This window comes from Leptonotus elevatus, chromosome 4, assembly GCF_054856555.1.
Source record: "Leptonotus elevatus isolate MCC_2025b chromosome 4, RoL_Lele_1.0, whole genome shotgun sequence".
Classification (NCBI taxonomy): Eukaryota; Metazoa; Chordata; class Actinopteri; order Syngnathiformes; family Syngnathidae; genus Leptonotus; species Leptonotus elevatus.
The window spans coordinates 8,623,045-8,639,131 of NC_141242.1; the positions used below are offsets into that span (position 1 = coordinate 8,623,045).

Below are 16,087 nucleotides of genomic sequence, written 5' to 3' on the forward strand. Positions count from 1 at the left end.
TTGGCAATAGCCAGATTGATATTGTGATTCACTCATTGTGAGTACTGACTAAATGGTAACTTCTCGTTTTGTTTTTTTAATCGGAGCACACCAAATTTACAAAAAGACTGCAATATCGCTTAACTACAATACCAAAATGAACATTTATAATGGGCAAATTAAGCCACAAAAAACACAAGTTTCAAGTGGCATTCTTGTGCGTCCCTGGCTGAATGATGGTTTTGACAGCTCCGCAAAAGAAAAAACTAAATATCAAGACTATGATGTAACAAAAAACGTAGGCCTACATTCTCTGGAGGAATAAAGAATTAAACGACAATGCAACCAAATGACTTGAAATTGTTCGTCTTTGACAACTATACAATCTATAAATGTTTTAACATCTTAACCAATATATAAACAACTGTACCCTACTATTTACGCAAGCAACTTCCATCTTCACAGTATATCAAACAGTAACGTCCATTTCAATTTATAAACTAGTACTAAATGCACACCGATTTAAGTGTTTTATTTTACACACCAACTACAAAATATACTTAAATACTTCACACCCGGTAATCAAAACAACAGACCTTGTGTTTTTTTCCGCCAGGTGATAATCCTTGATGGGATGATAAAATCTGCTTCTTTCATTGAGACACTTTCGTATTTACGTTCGTTCATTTCTTCTTCTTGCCTTCTAATGGAAAAGTACCATTCTGTACATTACCGCCACCATCTGGGCAAAAGTGAGAATTAATGAAATGCCTGGTGCGAAAAAAATGGGGAAAAAACACAACCTCTCGGGGAAAAACAGCTTGTATTTGAACTGTGCTGAAGATAACAATAATAATAATGCATTAGACTTATATAGTGCTTTTGTGGACACTCACTTACACAGAGGTCACATTATTCGTGCACTCACACATTCACACTGTGGTGGCGGTAAGCTACTTAAGTAGCTGATGGAAGCGTGGCTGCCAGTGTGCGTCTACAGCCCCTCCGACCACCACCAAACATTTGTACCTTCCATACAACAGTGTGATTAGCATTGGATTTAATGTGTGTGTGAAGTGCCTTGCCCAAAGACACATGACTTGGGGGGGAGCGGGGATCGAACAGCCAACCTTCTGGTTACTGAACGACCGTATCGACACCCTGAGCCATGGCCGCCACAAAGATAACTTACATGTAGGCTGGAATGCATTTATTTATTTTTAGGCTTTTTGATTTCCGTATCATGGTGTCATAAAAGCGGTCACATGTTTTTTTCAAACCTTGTAAAAATTTGGAATTTTAATTAAAATCAACTCGAGGCCCAAATACAACAAATTAAATACATATATATATATATATATATATATAATTTTTGACCAAGCAGGTGCTAACATTATGCTTATTTCACACTGCACTTATTAATTTCAGCACTTCTTATACATGGCCACTAGCTGACAGTGTTTATTGAGCTTGACTTTACATTTGTACTTATTTGCTCGCAGTAACAAAGCTGAACTCTGCATGAGTGCCAAATATCTTGTCCCAGTGGCTGAAATGGGGCGCAAAATTGGTGTTGGGTTTCTGATGGTGCACGTCGTGTTTGCTGGGCCCTCCATACAGGCCAAACGGTATCACACGCGACATGGACCAGGGGAAGTCATAGCCGCAGTGGGCCTCTATAGAGACATAGACGTGCAACACCATGAAGGTCCACGTGGTCAGCAGGTGGCATCTCAGGAGCACGGGGTTCAGGGTGGTCCAGAAGCCGACGGTGAGCAGCTCCCACCCGCCCAGAAATTGAGTGGCCAAAGCAAAGGGAGACGAGTAGTCATGATGGATGGCGTGGAAGGTGACATACAGCCACGTTATCTTGTGATGCAGCAGATGCCAGACGTAGTATTGGAGGTCAAAGAGCAGCAGGTTGCCCAGGACTCCGGATATCAGCTCCAGTGAGGACGGAGCCAGGTCGGGCAGTTCCACAGGTGGCCTCCACATCCACTGAGCAACTGACGCAGGGAGGACCAGGAAGACGTGGTTGTACAGGGTGACACCAGCACAGTGCAGCAGCATGGAGACCGTGGGCCGCCGTCTCGGCTGGATCTTGAACCGCTGCACCTGTGGCCACCCGTCTCCCGCCATGTCGCACACAAGGAAAGGAAGACACAAGATGAAGTAGGATGAGACGGTGAGAACAACGGGGAAGAGTGGAGAGCGAAGATAATCCTTGTAGTCAACTCTCAGTATGTCCCAAAGAGGTTGAAGCAACACCTTGTTTTTTCCCCACAGATTCAAAGTTGTATTTGCAAAAGCCATACCAAAGAGGAACATTGATTCTTGAAACAACCCCTAAGAGATGTCAGCCCACAAGTGCCTGCTTTTGCGCTGTGTGTACTATCAAGTGACAGCCAAGTGCACTAATTATTTATATACTTAAGAGAGCTGGTCACATTTCTTTAGTACAAAAAAAAAAGCTATTTTATAAAGTTGAAGAGTCAGGCATGCATCCATTCACTGTGGGAAATGTAATTTTTCAGTAGGTCAAATGAAAATAGCACAAATTTAGACAGACCTAAATATACCATTTTACTTGATCACAACTTGCAGCTAACAAAAACCTCTCAGGAAAACAGATTACACAAGAAACAAAATGTTTTTTAATGGTGAAATTGAGTAGTATGAGGATTCTGAAAAGTATTTTCTTCAGTTTAATGATTCTATACATAAGTTTAGAAACTAAGTAAAAATGAGGATTCCGAAAATTATTTCCTTGCGTTTAGTACAGTATAGTATGTGAGTTTTTTTTACTGGAATTGCTAACGTTGATTAACAAAAAAATGACATGAGATGCACTTGTAATTGCATGCATACATTTTTTTCACAGGTTAATGAAGCCTTTTATGACACTAAAGTACCTCGAAAATAATTTGCTCTTTTAATCATTATTTTTTTTTATCGAAATACATTTTCATAAATACTAAATATAAATAAAATATTAAACAGTGATTAGATTTACTCAATGTCCATCGAAGGGCGCCGTAGGTTATCTAACAGCGAGTTGGCGTAAACAGATATATATTTTTTAAAATATTATTTATTTTTTATTTAACGTAAACACAAAGTTGTATTACTAGCAGGTGAGCTAACACATGGCTAACTTATCACTGAGTCGTCCCAATTCATGACATACAGTATATGGTATAACTTAAGACTAAGACAAACATGAATGTATTTTGATAAAACGATTATTATTTAAAAAAAAAAATGTGTGTGTGGGTAGGATGTGCTGTTCTCTGCTATCGTTTGAGAAACATTTAATACACCCAAGCTGTAGGGGGAGACAAAGAGTGTTTCCCATACAGCAAGTGGTCAACATGACAACCCGTAGAAGACATCGCCAACGTCATCACGCCGCGCAGGCGCGCACTCTGACGTCACTTGTCGCACTCCAACCTGACAGCTACTTCACGGTGAGAATTGCAGACGTTTAAGAGAATATAAGTTGTCATTTGATACGTTATGGTCTTACGAATACACTGACCAAAACATGACGTAATTTTTTAGTAATCGCTTCTTGCTGTAACAATGAAATTAGGGTACATAGCAACCAGACTCTGACTGCTTCAAATTTGACACACACGGGCAGATGTTATGACAACCAAGAGTCTGCCACATACTTAACTGTAGATGTCTGGGTAAATAATTTATAGACGTTTTAACTTGATTGTCGCACTTTGCTCTGACTTTTGGTAGTCATAAAGTTACATTGATTGCCATAAAATAAAGCAAGAAACTAAGCAAGTCAGTGATCTTACAAAATGTCGATGTTGTTTTAATTCAGGTGTGAAAAGAATGGAGAATGGTGATGGAGGGGAGACGTGTGACCCAAAGGCGGTCCGTCAAACACAGCAGCTCTGTCGCTTCTTCTCTCAGGGAAGACGTTGTTACTTTGGGGCCAAATGCAAATATTTGCACATAAGAGAGGATTCTAGATCTGGTCAGGAAGAAGCAACCACGACTCCCTGCCAAGCTGATGTCCCATCCCTCCCTCGTGTGGGTCAGGAAGGGAATGCTGATGTCCTCACTGCCAAGCCCAAAGCGTCCTCAGGAGCAGGACGCCGCACCTGCCGCTACTTTTTGTCAGGTCACTGCACGATGGAGGACAGGTGTCGCTTTTGGCATCCACCGCAGCTCCCCTCAATGGGGGGCCGCACAGAATCGGCAGAGCAAAGAAGAGCACCTGCGCCTCGGCCAAACGTCCTGCAGGAGGTCAAACTGAGCGAGCTGACTGAGGACGTCGCCGTGCAGCTACGAGACACAGAGCTCAAGCAGCTAAAGAGGCGTTTTCCCAAAGACCGTCTTATAATTCAAGAGCGAAGCGATGGCAAGGTTACGTATTACAGGGCCACCGTGGAAGCCACTGATCCAGACTGGGTAAATATTTATTTTCTGCTCTGTATCCTTATGAGGAAGGACGGGCGCAGTGTCAATGGCAATATGGTTGACCTTATTGAGGACAACAAGTGCAATAGAAATTGGATGGCTTTTTGTTTGTGTCTTGAAGAAACTGAGTCTAAATTGAGTGCGCTTCTCATCTACAATCAGCAGAGGTGCTGCTGATTCAGTCTCAATTAGTTTGGTATGAGAAGTTGATTCCGCCAGTCACCACTAATCCATTTTTATGCTCTTTGCAGCCTTTTGATTTGAAAGAAGTTGACATCATGGTGAGCTTTCCAGACACTTATCCCCAAGAGGTAAAGACCACAACTTTAAATACCACTCGGCAATGATATGATGACATTGTAGTTATGAAAAAAAAACTAAAATTTTCAATCATTTTAGATTTTTACCCTTGATATCCCATTGGATCAAGAGTTGCCTCAAGTGATGGGAAGGTATTAAAAGCAACCTGTTCAGTTATTGTCAGAATTAGGTGTTTTTGGCGCATTATTGACAGTTATTGTGCTGTGGCTTTGGTAGGCACGTGCAGCAAGCGTCGCTCAAGTGGCTTCAGGCCAAGCATGCCACTAATCAACTACTCGGAAAAGTGGAGCTGCTGTTCCGGCCTTTTCTCCGTTGGCTTGATCGTAGTTTGGAGAAGCTTTTTACGGAGGGAGCCAGACAGGTGAGCAGTAGTTGTACATGTACAGCGGGAAAATATTGCTATTGCGGTCTGGATGTTAGCAATTTAAAAGTTCTCAATAAAAAAATAATACCTTCAAATGGGGAAAGATGTACAATCCTTATCAGTGTAACACTTTTCTCACCTCTGGTTGCTATATTACTATATGTTTAAAACCTAACTGTTGGCTCTTCTCATTAGGAGTAGCGTCAATTATCATTTGGCCTCAGCGATTTTGTTACTAGGCTTGCTATCATGCTACATATTAGCACAGAAATTTAGCTTTTTAAGGCTCAAAAAAGACACTTGTCAAGTGAATTTTTACTCAAACTTTTGTTCAACTTTACAGTTCTTTACCAAAAGATTGGTTGAGCTCCATTTTGTTTGTACTTAATTTATTTATTTTGCAGTTAAAAAAGGACCTTGATTTGGAAAAAGCCGGACTGCAGTTCATACCCTACCAGGATCTGCAGGCAATCGTGTGCGAAAAGTCAGACCATCATCCACACGACACCAACTCTGACGCTGCGAACGAGGAAGAGGCGGCCGGCGATGTAGTGAGAAACCCCGAAGAGAACGGCTTAGCTTGTGATGACGAGCGGCGAGAGGATGAGGATGAAGATGGCACTCACCTGGTGGAAAACATCAAGATCAGCGACGTCCGCAGAGGCACAGAAGTCCGACTGCTTGGCCTGACGCTGGGAGAGAACACGGCCACCGCAGTGGGCCTCAATATCACTGTTTGTCTTCAATGTAACAGGTCGCTGGGAATTTGTCATTAACTAGTCTACCAAGGGACTTGTTGAAGTTTCCTTATGAGGATCTTATTAGATTGTGCAGTCGAAAAATGTAACTACCCAATTTCCCGCGCGCAGGTGTAAAGTGACGGCAGACCTGACGCTGAACGGGAAGACTGCCTGCGTAGCTCAGTGCGAGAAGTGCAGTGCGAGAATCAGCGCCGCCTTCAGACCCTCCATGCTGCACCACTACAGCGACGTGTTGGGGTACCTGGACCTCCACAACGCTGTTCCCTCTGACCTGGTGCTTCAAGACTGCCACCTCACTGTGGGCTGCCTCAGCTGCTCCCAGGAGAGTTTTGTCCAGGTACGGACTCACCCGACAGCGAGGTCATTACACCGCCGAAAACCCTCGATTAATCAATTTTTTCAATATTTTATCAGAACCTTTGCTACGGTCAAACAAAAGAGGCCAATTGTGAAAACTGCCACGGCAAGCTAAGTCTGTTGGTTGAGAGCGCCAGATTCCAATACATTCAGCCACGCAGCAACAAAACAGGTGAAAGCTCGCCTACATTCTCCGGGCAGATTAGCCAAGGTTTAAACTCTTATACTGTACTAAACTGAAACAGTCTTGACTACAATGTGCCCACACAGAAAGAAGAAAAAGCTGCATTTTACTCACAGTGGTAAAACTATAAAGTGCACTTCTCCCACCCTGATGTATTAAAAGCAACTGTCGCTGTCTAACAAATATTTTACATAACTTTTGTAAGTCCATGCAGAAAAAAAGAAAACTATATACTTGACAGATCTATCTTTTTTCTTTCTTTTTTTTCCTGTGCAGGTCCAAGTGCCTCAACTGTTAATTTTAAAACGGTGAGAGATCCAGCTGTTCAAAAGGGGAAGCCGCTGCCAGAAAAAGGAGCATGCAAGCATTACAAGCAAAGCCACCGCTGGCTCAGGTATCACCTTGACTCTTTCTATTGTCATTTTCAACATAAGAGTACATCCCATGTCCTTTCCACGCGCGTGTCATCAAGGTTCCCGTGTTGCGGCCGGGCTTACCCTTGCGACGTGTGCCACGATGAGGACCAGGACCATCCCATGGAGCTCGCTAATAGGATGATCTGCGGCTACTGCGCCAAAGAGCAGGTGAGCTTGGAGTGAGTGATGACGGCGGAACAACTGAAACGGGCTTCCTGGCTACATTGTGTCGTCGTTGCAGCCGTACGGCAATGGGAAGCCTTGCGTCAGCTGTGGCAGCATGATGACCAGAGGTGCTCACACCAGCCACTGGGAGGGAGGAGTGGGCTGCAGGAGCAAAGTTAAAATGTCAAGGTATCTTAAAAGCACATTTCACGATTCAGTTGGCAGTACTTAATTTGTCCGTCTTTTCAGAAACGATCGGCAGAAGTACGCCAACACCAACAAGACGATTTCAAGGAAGGCCGCTGAAAAGCATTAGCTTAATTTGTTACTTTGGGAACACACACACACACACACACACAAAAAAAAACAGAAATTCAATGAGTTTCTAATTTCCCCCCAATAAATCATGTTGTAATGATCATTCGGTGTGACAGCTCTTCTGACCTTTAATAACCTGTTTCATGCAATTCCAGTGGGTCAACTCAATCTTTTAATGTGGGATTAAAATTTACACACTTTCTCATTAGAGGGGAAGTCAACCCCAAACATTTTTTTTTAACAATAACATGTTCTATGCAGCCCCACTAGTCTAAATAAAGTATTCTGGTTGCGTTAGTAGAATATGAGGTAAGCAGCGAAATCCAGCAGTTTTTTAAAATCAATATCAGAAGGTGGCCATTTTGCCACTTGCTGTCAACTGAAGATGACATCACAGTTGGTCAGGGCCCAGCTGAGCTGTGATTGGTCGTTGCCTGGGCCCTGAGCAACTCTGATGTTATCTTCAGTCGACAGCAAGTGGCAAAATGGCCGTCCCTTAAAATAGATTAAAATGGCTGGATTTTGCTTCCTAACTCATATTCCACAAATGTAATAATCAGAATGTCATGTTTAGACAATGTTTAAGGTTAACTTCCACTTTAAGAAGTGACAGATAAAATGGTTCAATAAAAGGGATGAGAAAATATGTGGCATTTCCTCATTTATCGCTGGGGTTATGTTCCAAAACACCCGCAATAAGTAAAATCTGCAAAGTAGTCTGCTTTGTTTTTTACATTTATTACAAATGTTTTAAGGCTGTAAAACCCCTCACCACATACTTTTCTCAGCGGCGTTTACATTTTCTCACATTTCTCTCGTTAAAACTTTTCCAATGTTCAAATTTTAATTTAAAAAGCATGCAAAATTGCACAAAAAATTTTGCAAAAGTGAACCGCATTAGAGAGCGAACACTAAATATTTCGTTCAATAAATGTTAAGAAAATAGTTGACTAAAAGTGAATTTAAGTTGAGGTGCTCTAGTGTGGAGTGTATTTACTACTGTTCATGTTTTGCAGCGCATTGTGCTATATAGTAGTTAATCTTTTTGGCTTGAGTGTTGACACGAAAGCCCCTTGAGCCAAACTCCACACTTAAGAGGGATTTTTCCAGGCTTAAGCATCCCAAAGCAGCAGCAGTGCCTTGCATGAAGATGTTGAACATCAGTGAGGTGCCTCTGCGTCCTCTCACCTTTAGCCGTTCCGATCATCTCCTGCAGCCTCTCTGGAACCATCTTCTTGTGCACCGCAGGCCTCTCGTCTCATCTCCTTTATTCCTGGTCCTGCTTGCTTTTTCCAGCTACGTCGTGTTCAACGCACCTTTCGCAGTTATGGACCTACTGGGAGAAAGAGTGCCTACGTTTCATAAGTACAAAATCCAGCCGGGGCGGCGGCCCACGCTCGGAATGATGGCGAGGAGCTTCCGGGCGGCCCTTTGTAATCACGTTTTCTTCGTCCTGCCAAGTGTGGTGGTCAGCATGTTCATCTTACGAGAGGTTTTCGTCGATGGCTTGGCACCCAGTACTACATCAGGCACGTCGTCCACCACAAGCACGTGCAACTCTGCCGCTGCGTCCACGCTATTCACCACGAATACTCCGCCCCCTTCTCCTGGTCCACCGAGGAGCTCAGCATCCCGGAACTGGTGACGGTGGGACTCTGGAGCAATCAAGACCCCATTCTGCTCAAGTGTCACCCGCTGACCACTTGGTGCATCACGGTGCTTAGTATCTGGATGTCTGTGGAGGACCACATTGGCTATGACCTTCCGTGGGGCCTTAATCGGCTTGTGCCTTTCGGCTTGTTGGGTAGAGCGCCTGCTCATGACTTGCACCATAAGAGGCCTAACAGCAACTATGCTGGGGGGGGGGTTGACATGATGTAAATTGTTTCATTGCATATTGTAAGCATTTGTGCTCAGTTAGCTGCAGCAATACTAGTCTTTTCTTATTTTGTTGTTGTTGCAATAAACAGCTGCTTGTTGTGAAATGAGCAGGGTTGAGTTCATTGTCACTGTATAGCATTCCTAGCGCAAACCTTTGCTCGCAAGTCAAAGAAAAAAAAATTGTCCAAATGACGCGTTGTAACTCGAAAAACTCACAAGTCGGGTCACTCATAACTCAAGGCATCAGTTTGTTTCTTTTCCTTTTCGTTTATAAAAAAAAAAAAAAAAACTGCATATCCTTCCGTACTAATTTTCTGAAAATCCACAAGATGGCGCCAAAGTAAACCTTTTTTTTACACTTACACAGTATTATAAATTTTGTGATTCAGTCTTGCGTACCATGCACAATTATGTACCTTATCCTATTACAACTTCTGGTACATATGAAAACATAAAACATCGTCACCATCCTCCTCTGCTATCCTTTTGGAGTACAGTTAGATCATGTACACTCTAAAAAGAGAACTGTTAAACCAACTCTAGTCTAAAAAGAGAATTGTTGATCAACTTAATTGAATTCATTCAAGCGGTAACACACAATTGAATTAAGTTAATCCAAAATTTATATTTTAAGTTTAATGAACTCAAGTGATTAAACATAATGACCTCATAGTTAATTGAATTTAACTAATTCACTGCCATTGACGGCTATAGACGTCAAAAATTAATTTGAACTATTTCTATTAGTTTAACATTTCCCCCCTGCTTTTGTTAACAAGTGTGAAAACTTCTTTTTTTTATTGTACATTTAAACAGATATAAAATTTGTGATTAATCATGAGTTACCTAGTAAAGTCATGCTATTAATTATTATTTTTATTCTAATTAATCACAACTTCAATAATTAACTCACGATTAATCACAAATTTTATATCCGTTCTAAATGTGCAATATATTTTTAAAGGTTTTCTTACTCTTATTACCAAAAGTGGAAAAAACTGTTCAAATGAATTTTTGACGTCTATCGCCGTCAATGGCAGTGGATGAGTTAATATATTAGCTTTGATTGACTTAATTCAATCGTGTGTGACCACTTGAAGCAATTCAATTAAGTTGGTCAACAATTCTCTTCATAGACTTTTGTGGGTTCAACAATTCTCTTTTTTAGAGTGTATGTCTTGTCTGTAATAAAATCTGTCCAGTTTTAAGCGCAAAAGCAGTATAGAATGAGGTCAGTTACAAAAGAGGAAAACTGCACATGTATCACATTTGCATAGCATTAGTGTCATGTTTTGCCCAAACAAAACTTTTTTTTTGTCAACAAATACATCATCTAGCTCATCTGGTCCCTGATTATACTGTTTGAATCAGGCATTGCTTCAAGTTTCTGCTTGCTTGTGCATTTAACAACAAAATATGAGCAGTCATCATCTTACGTGCTTGTCGTTTGCTGACTCGTGCTTCATTCCAGTAGGGGGAAAAAAAGCGCAGTCATTGACAGCATGTAAGCATGAAAACTCTTTTCCCTCATGATCTTCTTACATAAGTCCAAATCTTTACAAGCCAATAAATCATTCATGTTTCTCCAACAATGGGCAAAAAAAAAAGTAGGATTTAGAAGGTTGTGTACGGGTCAAGCGCACGGTTAGAATTAAGGAGGTTGTTTTCTTGAGCCAAGTGCTGAAGGGAACTTTAGTTGGACCAAATGTTCATGACTAACTTGCAGAATTCAGCAAAAGAACACCAAGCGGCAAATAAGAGTTACTTAAAATAATGCTGAGTCAATGTTTCCAAATGAAAAAATACTTGTATTTTAATCAGTGATATACATTCATCAATGGAGACTCTTATTTAAATATTGTACAAACATGTTGGAAATCTGACCCGTGTTCTCTGTCGGGTGCATCTTGCTGTAGCTGATGAACTGGCGGCGGAATTTGCGCAGCTCAGCCATGTTGACGCTACTGGTCAGCTCCAAGTTTGACATCTGGTTAAGGACTTGCAGATGTAAGTCATGACCTGAATTTTTTGGTCCAGTCATCTCCAAACTTGAGCGGGTAGGCACTTAAGCTGATTAGTTCTCGTGACAATTGAAAAGTCAAAATCATCATATTTAAAGACGTTGGTTTTCATTCAAATCAAACATTATCATGCAGAAGCTAATTGACATTTTGTGACATCAGTTTTCCAGCTGTCAATAAAAATCCACTCAACTGTATAATTTGCTCTGTACATGGCTCAACTTCTAACGACAGCTGTGATCAATTGAGCTGCCTTTCATTGTGCTGCTCTAATCGATTCCTATTCATTCGTAGAGCCTTCAAGACAAGCCAGCTGATAGCCAACACCGTCCGTCTCTCCCGCGGGAGGCGGAACTTGATGAGGCAGCAAAAAGCTATTAGGTGACGCACTATTATGTGGCCTGCCCTGCTCTCAAATTAAATAGTTGCCTGACATATGTTCATGCGAGTTATTTAGGGGGGAAAAAAAAAGGATATTTTCTCTGTCGCTCCTGGAACTGTAATGCGATCTCCGGGGACACTTGTCTTTTGTGCATTAAAGATGGCCTAAAAAAAAGAGAAGAAAGTACATGGAAAGAAACATTCATTAGTGGTAACACTACAAAGAAAGTACGGTAGGTAAATGGCAAGCTAATAAGTTAGTAAAGTAGGCAATACAATTATCTTTTAATCTAAATTATTAAATATATTATCAATCATTTTCTTATGTTATGGTTTATTAATTTTATTTTAGATCCTCATTTATATATATTTTATTATTCAATCAAATATTATATATTATTTTTCATACCTCTGACAAGAAAAACATTTGTGAGGAGTTTTTACGTTTCACACTTATTTGACACTTGTTGCTTTGCAGAGTTCACAGCAAGGCTAATCATTTTCTTAAAAATTTGTTAATGTAAATTAAAAAAAAAAAAAACAGCAAAGCCTGATTTTAACAATCAGAGAGCCTTTTATGACTCGACTACCCACTGTGAGAGTGCCACCTTAAATTACTGACATTAACTATCATCAGACAATGATTCAGCCACAGCGGAATACTCCATTTAGCGTCTTTGTTGTAAAACACAAGCACAAGCCATTAGGAACTAGCCACAGTGCACCATGGGAACTCAATCGAGTTTCCCACATGTCACATTTAATACGGCTGCTTGTTTTTCTCTCTCTCTCCACCCCACCACATTGGCATCCTAGCTGTTACTAATTATATTAATTAACTAGCCACTAATCAATGGCCCCACTTCCACCTGTGCTTCTTGAACTATTGTGGTAATCTGTTCTGCGAGGATGCAAAACAAGAGAAAACACATTAAACGGTCGTAGTAAGTACACCGAATATAACAGATAAAATGTCAGCGTTAGTCACGAAGCTTTACTAATGACTAATCAGCAATGTCTTCCCTCACACTTGTGAAAAATTATCCTGAACGATTACCCTACTGCGCGGGGTTTGTTAATAGTGATTTTTGCGCGGAAAATGGTCGGCGGCGATAACCGGAAATGTTAGACCTGTTCAATATTTGCGACCACAAATCCTTATGCGTGTGGTCAACACCAAGTGAGGCCGAGCCATTCACGTGGATTTTGAGAGCAACAAGTCCCAAACGTACCATTAACACATCCTGTGTGGTCTTGTCTAACTCGTACAGGAAGTTTGCAGATGAGAGTGGTTGCTGCAAATACACAGACAACATAACTGAGCTCATATCAATGGAATAAGTAGCATTATTTAGTATCAAGACACAGTTCAACATTTATCAATGTATTTGTGTTTATATTTTGCTAGTTCTTACATTTTGAGTGGACTGGTTGGGTGGCTGTGCTTTCCTTTTGAAGAGTGCGTCGGTGATGGCTTCAAATGGAAGCGTGTCATCTTGGAGGATGTTGAAAAGTGGACTGTCCCACCGGTTTCTGGAGTCTGGCGCTTCAAATCGCAGAATTAATGCGTCCAAGCTACAGATGACAGGACAAATGTCAAATATATTTGTAACGTAACGTTTGAGACATGCATATGTTGTGTATGCAAATGTCTTCACTTACATTTCTTGTGTATATTGCTCCTCTGCATCTCTGCTGGCGTTCCACGCTGAGCTCACATCATCTGACGTCAAACAATACACCTTAAAAAAAAATACTTGTCATCTTGCAATGCTGTTTTATTTCCAAATTGGCATTTAGATATACTTACCAGGCAGTGTGGTGTCTGTGCATGTTTTATGAGACAGAAAAGTTCATAGCGGTAACCTGCAATGTATTAAAGTGGAAAGGTTTTCAAACTAGGTAAGGTCACTATTGTGTAGGGTTGAGAGATGATTCAAGTTAATTTGTCTTTTTTTAAATTGATTTTATTTTAAGACCATATCATCCAGCCATTGCCATTACCTTTAATGTAGTTTAAGGAATCCAATATAACAATGTCATCCTTGTTGACTTTCCTTAACAATAAAAGCACACGTTAAAAAGCACAGAGACAATAAAACAAAAAATAAAGTCTGCATGCGCACAGACCTTTCCACTTCAGCTTTCAGTGTAGCTCTGACCTGTTTTTCCTTATCAGAATCTGCAACATTAAACCGCACTTATCCACTGCAAACAAATTTGTATGACATTTTGTAGACACTTTCACAACGTTCGGCTCTCTCTTTTTTTATGGACATACATGTAGAAATATAAAGCTATAATAATAAATAATAGTAGTAGTTTGTTTTGGTGCAGTGCAAAGGACTTTTCTTCTTTTTTTTTTGCACTAACACATTCAAAATACTATTAAATAATTTATTTTATATGTCAGACAGAATTTAAAGTTGTCATTGGAATTATTATTATTATTTTAATGTGGAGAGGCGAGGGGGGCACTCGTGCACCTAATGGATTCGCCAGTGCTAGCGCACCGTGACTCCGTTCAAAATACCATCAATTCAATAGTTTCCCTAACCATATAAACAGCGTCATCGTGTGCAGAGAAAACTAAAACATCGCACAATCTTATGAAAAAATTTACTTCGCAAACGGCTACACCGATGAACAAAAAAAAAACCTTTATTATAGTATTTTCTTGCTAAACATTCTTGTGGTCGATGATGGTTAGCAGCTGCTAGCTTAACTTGCCTGCATACACGGCGTTTTTCTCAGCTGCCAGGGGCGAGTCTCCCACAACGTGAACCTTTCTGTCGGTGTTTTGTTCGAAATACACTTTTAATTCCTCTGCCCTCCGCGTTTTACCACTGCATGGATAACCACACATAACTATTAAAGGCATGACTTGTGATTATTTTGTTGTTGAAACAGCTACACTGTTCAACTGTGACCCGGATGTGATGATAACCTGTTTATTCTGACCATTAATTAGTAGGCGCGAAAGAAAACTCCGGACAAAAATAAAACAAATACATACTATTTTAACCAGTTAATTAAATTAATGTATCTTTTTAAAAGTTGAATTTAATTGCGAAATGTAATTATTTATTTTCCACATTTCCCCAAATAATAAGAGTAAAAAGACCAGCTGGTTGAGACAGAGTTATTTATTGAACTTACATTACATAATGATATTCCTTTAATTAAAACCAAAGAAGTATAATACTCAATTGACACTTCATTACAATCAGAATTATCTTAATTGGCCGAGAATGTTAAAACATTCAAGGCTTTTCTCTCCGGTAGTTAGAGCATCTACTAGAAAAAGCCACCATAACAAATGACACATTTCATAAATAAACTACAACGTTCAAAGTGAAGTGTTTCTATTCTAATAATATGTCACATGTGAGGGGCACAAAAAAAACCCTGAAACACTACTACACCTCAGAGTATGATGGAGTGCACATTTGACACAAGAAGTAAACTGTCAATAATAGATATTGTGATATAATTGTGGAGGTTAATCACACAATGAGCAATGGGGCTACAAAACATGAATATACATCCATCTGTGTCATTGTGAGATAATATATGCTGCCTCTGTGGGGCCGATGTTGGACGTGTTCCTTAGCAGGTTTTCCCCCCTCCTCTGGAAGCAATAAACATCATTGCAGGTGCAAACAATCATAAATCAACTATAAATGTGGCAATATCACTATAAAGTGCCTCTTCAGAATCAGCTCATTCATCCAAGTTCTTATTATAAGTGGTCTTATAGAATGAGGTTCCTTTGTTTTGAAAAATATTTACACGCGTTTTGTAATTTTCATGGTCAAACTGAACATGTCTACTCTATCATGCAATATCAATTGATTTTTTTTTTTAAAGAAATAAAGAAATTTGAAATGCATCTGTTAAACAGTACACAATCAGGTTGCTAATTGAATTATTTTGTGAAGTGAAAGTCCATCATTATCTCATTTAATTCTAACATTAGCCCCAAATATGTCCACCCTGTCAGCAAGCTCGCATATATTTTACTGGAGTTCTGAATAGCACCTAAAAGTGATATTGACTCTAACGACATACTTAACTGACATGTGTTGTGACCAATTATGGGTTTGATTATGAAGATGGTGGGCAGAGCTTTCATGGTGTCGTCTGCCTTCATGCCCTTGATGGAAGACTCCACAGGGGAACTGTCTGCAACACTTTTCTTGCCCATGAAATGACCTAAACCAACACAAGCAGATCATTAAAAAATGGAGAAAAAAAAGAAAAGCCAAATGTATTCTAAGCTTGACACAATGTGACCTCTCTTACCTGTTGCCCACATTCCTATTCTTGGCTTCATCTTCATCCTCACATCCTTGTTTCTCATCTGATTCGAATGAAGAGTCCTTGAAGACGTCATGGCGACGTGAGACACGAGGATGAAACAAAAGAGGAGTCCAGCTCTCCAAACCGACTTGGCTGTCATTCCTTCCTCTTAAGTGTGAAGTTGCTATTCAATGAAA

The 16,087-nt window shown here is 40.3% G+C and overlaps 4 protein-coding genes and 1 long non-coding RNA gene across 9 annotated transcripts; 2 read left to right on the forward strand and 3 right to left on the reverse strand.

Moving 5' to 3' along the window:
* Positions 1 to 628: 628 nt before the first annotated feature.
* On the reverse strand, positions 629 to 8,641 carry LOC147175373 (cholesterol 25-hydroxylase-like protein 1, member 2). Of its 2 annotated transcripts, none has more exons than XM_086073624.1 (2): positions 8,494 to 8,641; positions 629 to 7,149 (listed from the first exon to the last, which is right to left on the reverse strand). In XM_086073624.1, exon 2 carries the CDS (start codon positions 2,305 to 2,307, stop codon positions 1,468 to 1,470), a length of 840 nt encoding a protein of 279 aa, XP_085929750.1. In that variant the 5' UTR covers positions 2,308 to 7,149; positions 8,494 to 8,641; the 3' UTR covers positions 629 to 1,467. The 2 variants fall into 2 exon arrangements, with proteins under 2 accessions (XP_085929750.1, XP_085929751.1); XM_086073625.1 differs by lacking the exon at positions 8,494 to 8,641 and adding an exon at positions 7,216 to 7,319.
* On the forward strand, positions 3,354 to 7,408 carry LOC147175374 (uncharacterized). 2 transcript variants are annotated; one of them, XM_086073621.1, is made up of 12 exons: positions 3,354 to 3,446; positions 3,818 to 4,410; positions 4,671 to 4,730; positions 4,819 to 4,871; positions 4,957 to 5,101; positions 5,509 to 5,858; positions 5,974 to 6,202; positions 6,280 to 6,394; positions 6,683 to 6,800; positions 6,879 to 6,990; positions 7,064 to 7,176; positions 7,237 to 7,408. In XM_086073621.1, the coding sequence occupies exons 2-12, from the start codon at positions 3,829 to 3,831 to the stop codon at positions 7,301 to 7,303; spliced, it is 1,944 nt and encodes a 647-aa protein (XP_085929747.1). In that variant the 5' UTR covers positions 3,354 to 3,446; positions 3,818 to 3,828; the 3' UTR covers positions 7,304 to 7,408. The 2 variants fall into 2 exon arrangements, with proteins under 2 accessions (XP_085929747.1, XP_085929749.1); XM_086073623.1 differs by lacking the exon at positions 3,354 to 3,446 and adding an exon at positions 3,585 to 3,671.
* ch25hl1.1 (cholesterol 25-hydroxylase like 1, tandem duplicate 1) lies at positions 7,762 to 9,293 on the forward strand. Its single transcript, XM_086073629.1, is given in 2 exon segments — positions 7,762 to 8,813; positions 8,816 to 9,293. Coding segments are annotated over 2 exon segments (735 nt in total). The 5' UTR covers positions 7,762 to 8,449; the 3' UTR covers positions 9,187 to 9,293.
* Positions 8,928 to 14,523, reverse strand: kti12 (KTI12 chromatin associated homolog). Of its 3 annotated transcripts, XM_086073627.1 has the most exons (10): positions 14,319 to 14,523; positions 13,719 to 13,770; positions 13,593 to 13,645; positions 13,399 to 13,454; positions 13,251 to 13,330; positions 13,004 to 13,163; positions 12,821 to 12,883; positions 11,685 to 11,753; positions 11,071 to 11,164; positions 8,928 to 9,040 (listed from the first exon to the last, which is right to left on the reverse strand). In XM_086073627.1, the coding sequence occupies exons 1-10, from the start codon at positions 14,467 to 14,469 to the stop codon at positions 8,994 to 8,996; spliced, it is 825 nt and encodes a 274-aa protein (XP_085929753.1). In that variant the 5' UTR covers positions 14,470 to 14,523; the 3' UTR covers positions 8,928 to 8,993. The 3 variants fall into 3 exon arrangements, with proteins under 3 accessions (XP_085929753.1, XP_085929752.1, XP_085929754.1); XM_086073626.1 differs by lacking the exon at positions 8,928 to 9,040 and having other exon boundaries at positions 10,974 to 11,164; XM_086073628.1 differs by lacking the exons at positions 8,928 to 9,040; positions 13,593 to 13,645; positions 13,719 to 13,770 and having other exon boundaries at positions 10,974 to 11,164; positions 13,251 to 13,311; positions 13,399 to 13,413.
* Positions 14,524 to 14,719: 196 nt separating this feature from the next.
* Positions 14,720 to 16,077, reverse strand: LOC147175377 (uncharacterized). The gene is made up of 3 exons (XR_015094697.1): positions 15,894 to 16,077; positions 15,669 to 15,803; positions 14,720 to 15,219 (listed from the first exon to the last, which is right to left on the reverse strand). It is a non-coding gene; the product is annotated as an uncharacterized LOC147175377 (long non-coding RNA).
* Positions 16,078 to 16,087: the final 10 nt, after the last annotated feature.

Coding starts and splice junctions, on each gene's coding strand:
- LOC147175373 (XM_086073624.1), bottom strand. CDS start 2,307: ATGTTCCTCTTTGGTATGGCTTTTGCAAATACAACTTTGAATCTGTGG.
- LOC147175374 (XM_086073621.1), top strand. CDS start 3,829: ATGGAGAATGGTGATGGAGGGGAGACGTGTGACCCAAAGGCGGTCCGT. Junction 6,395..6,682: donor GCCACGCAGCAACAAAACAG/GTGAAAGCTCGC, acceptor TTTCCTGTGCAG/GTCCAAGTGCCTCAACTGTT. Junction 6,991..7,063: donor GCTACTGCGCCAAAGAGCAG/GTGAGCTTGGAG, acceptor TCGTCGTTGCAG/CCGTACGGCAATGGGAAGCC.
- kti12 (XM_086073626.1), bottom strand. CDS start 14,469: ATGCCTTTAATAGTTATGTGTGGTTATCCATGCAGTGGTAAAACGCGG. Junction 13,771..14,318: donor GAAAAACGCCGTGTATGCAG/GCAAGTTAAGCT, acceptor TTAATGTTGCAG/ATTCTGATAAGGAAAAACAG. Junction 13,455..13,592: donor TTCCTTAAACTACATTAAAG/GTAATGGCAATG, acceptor AATACATTGCAG/GTTACCGCTATGAACTTTTC.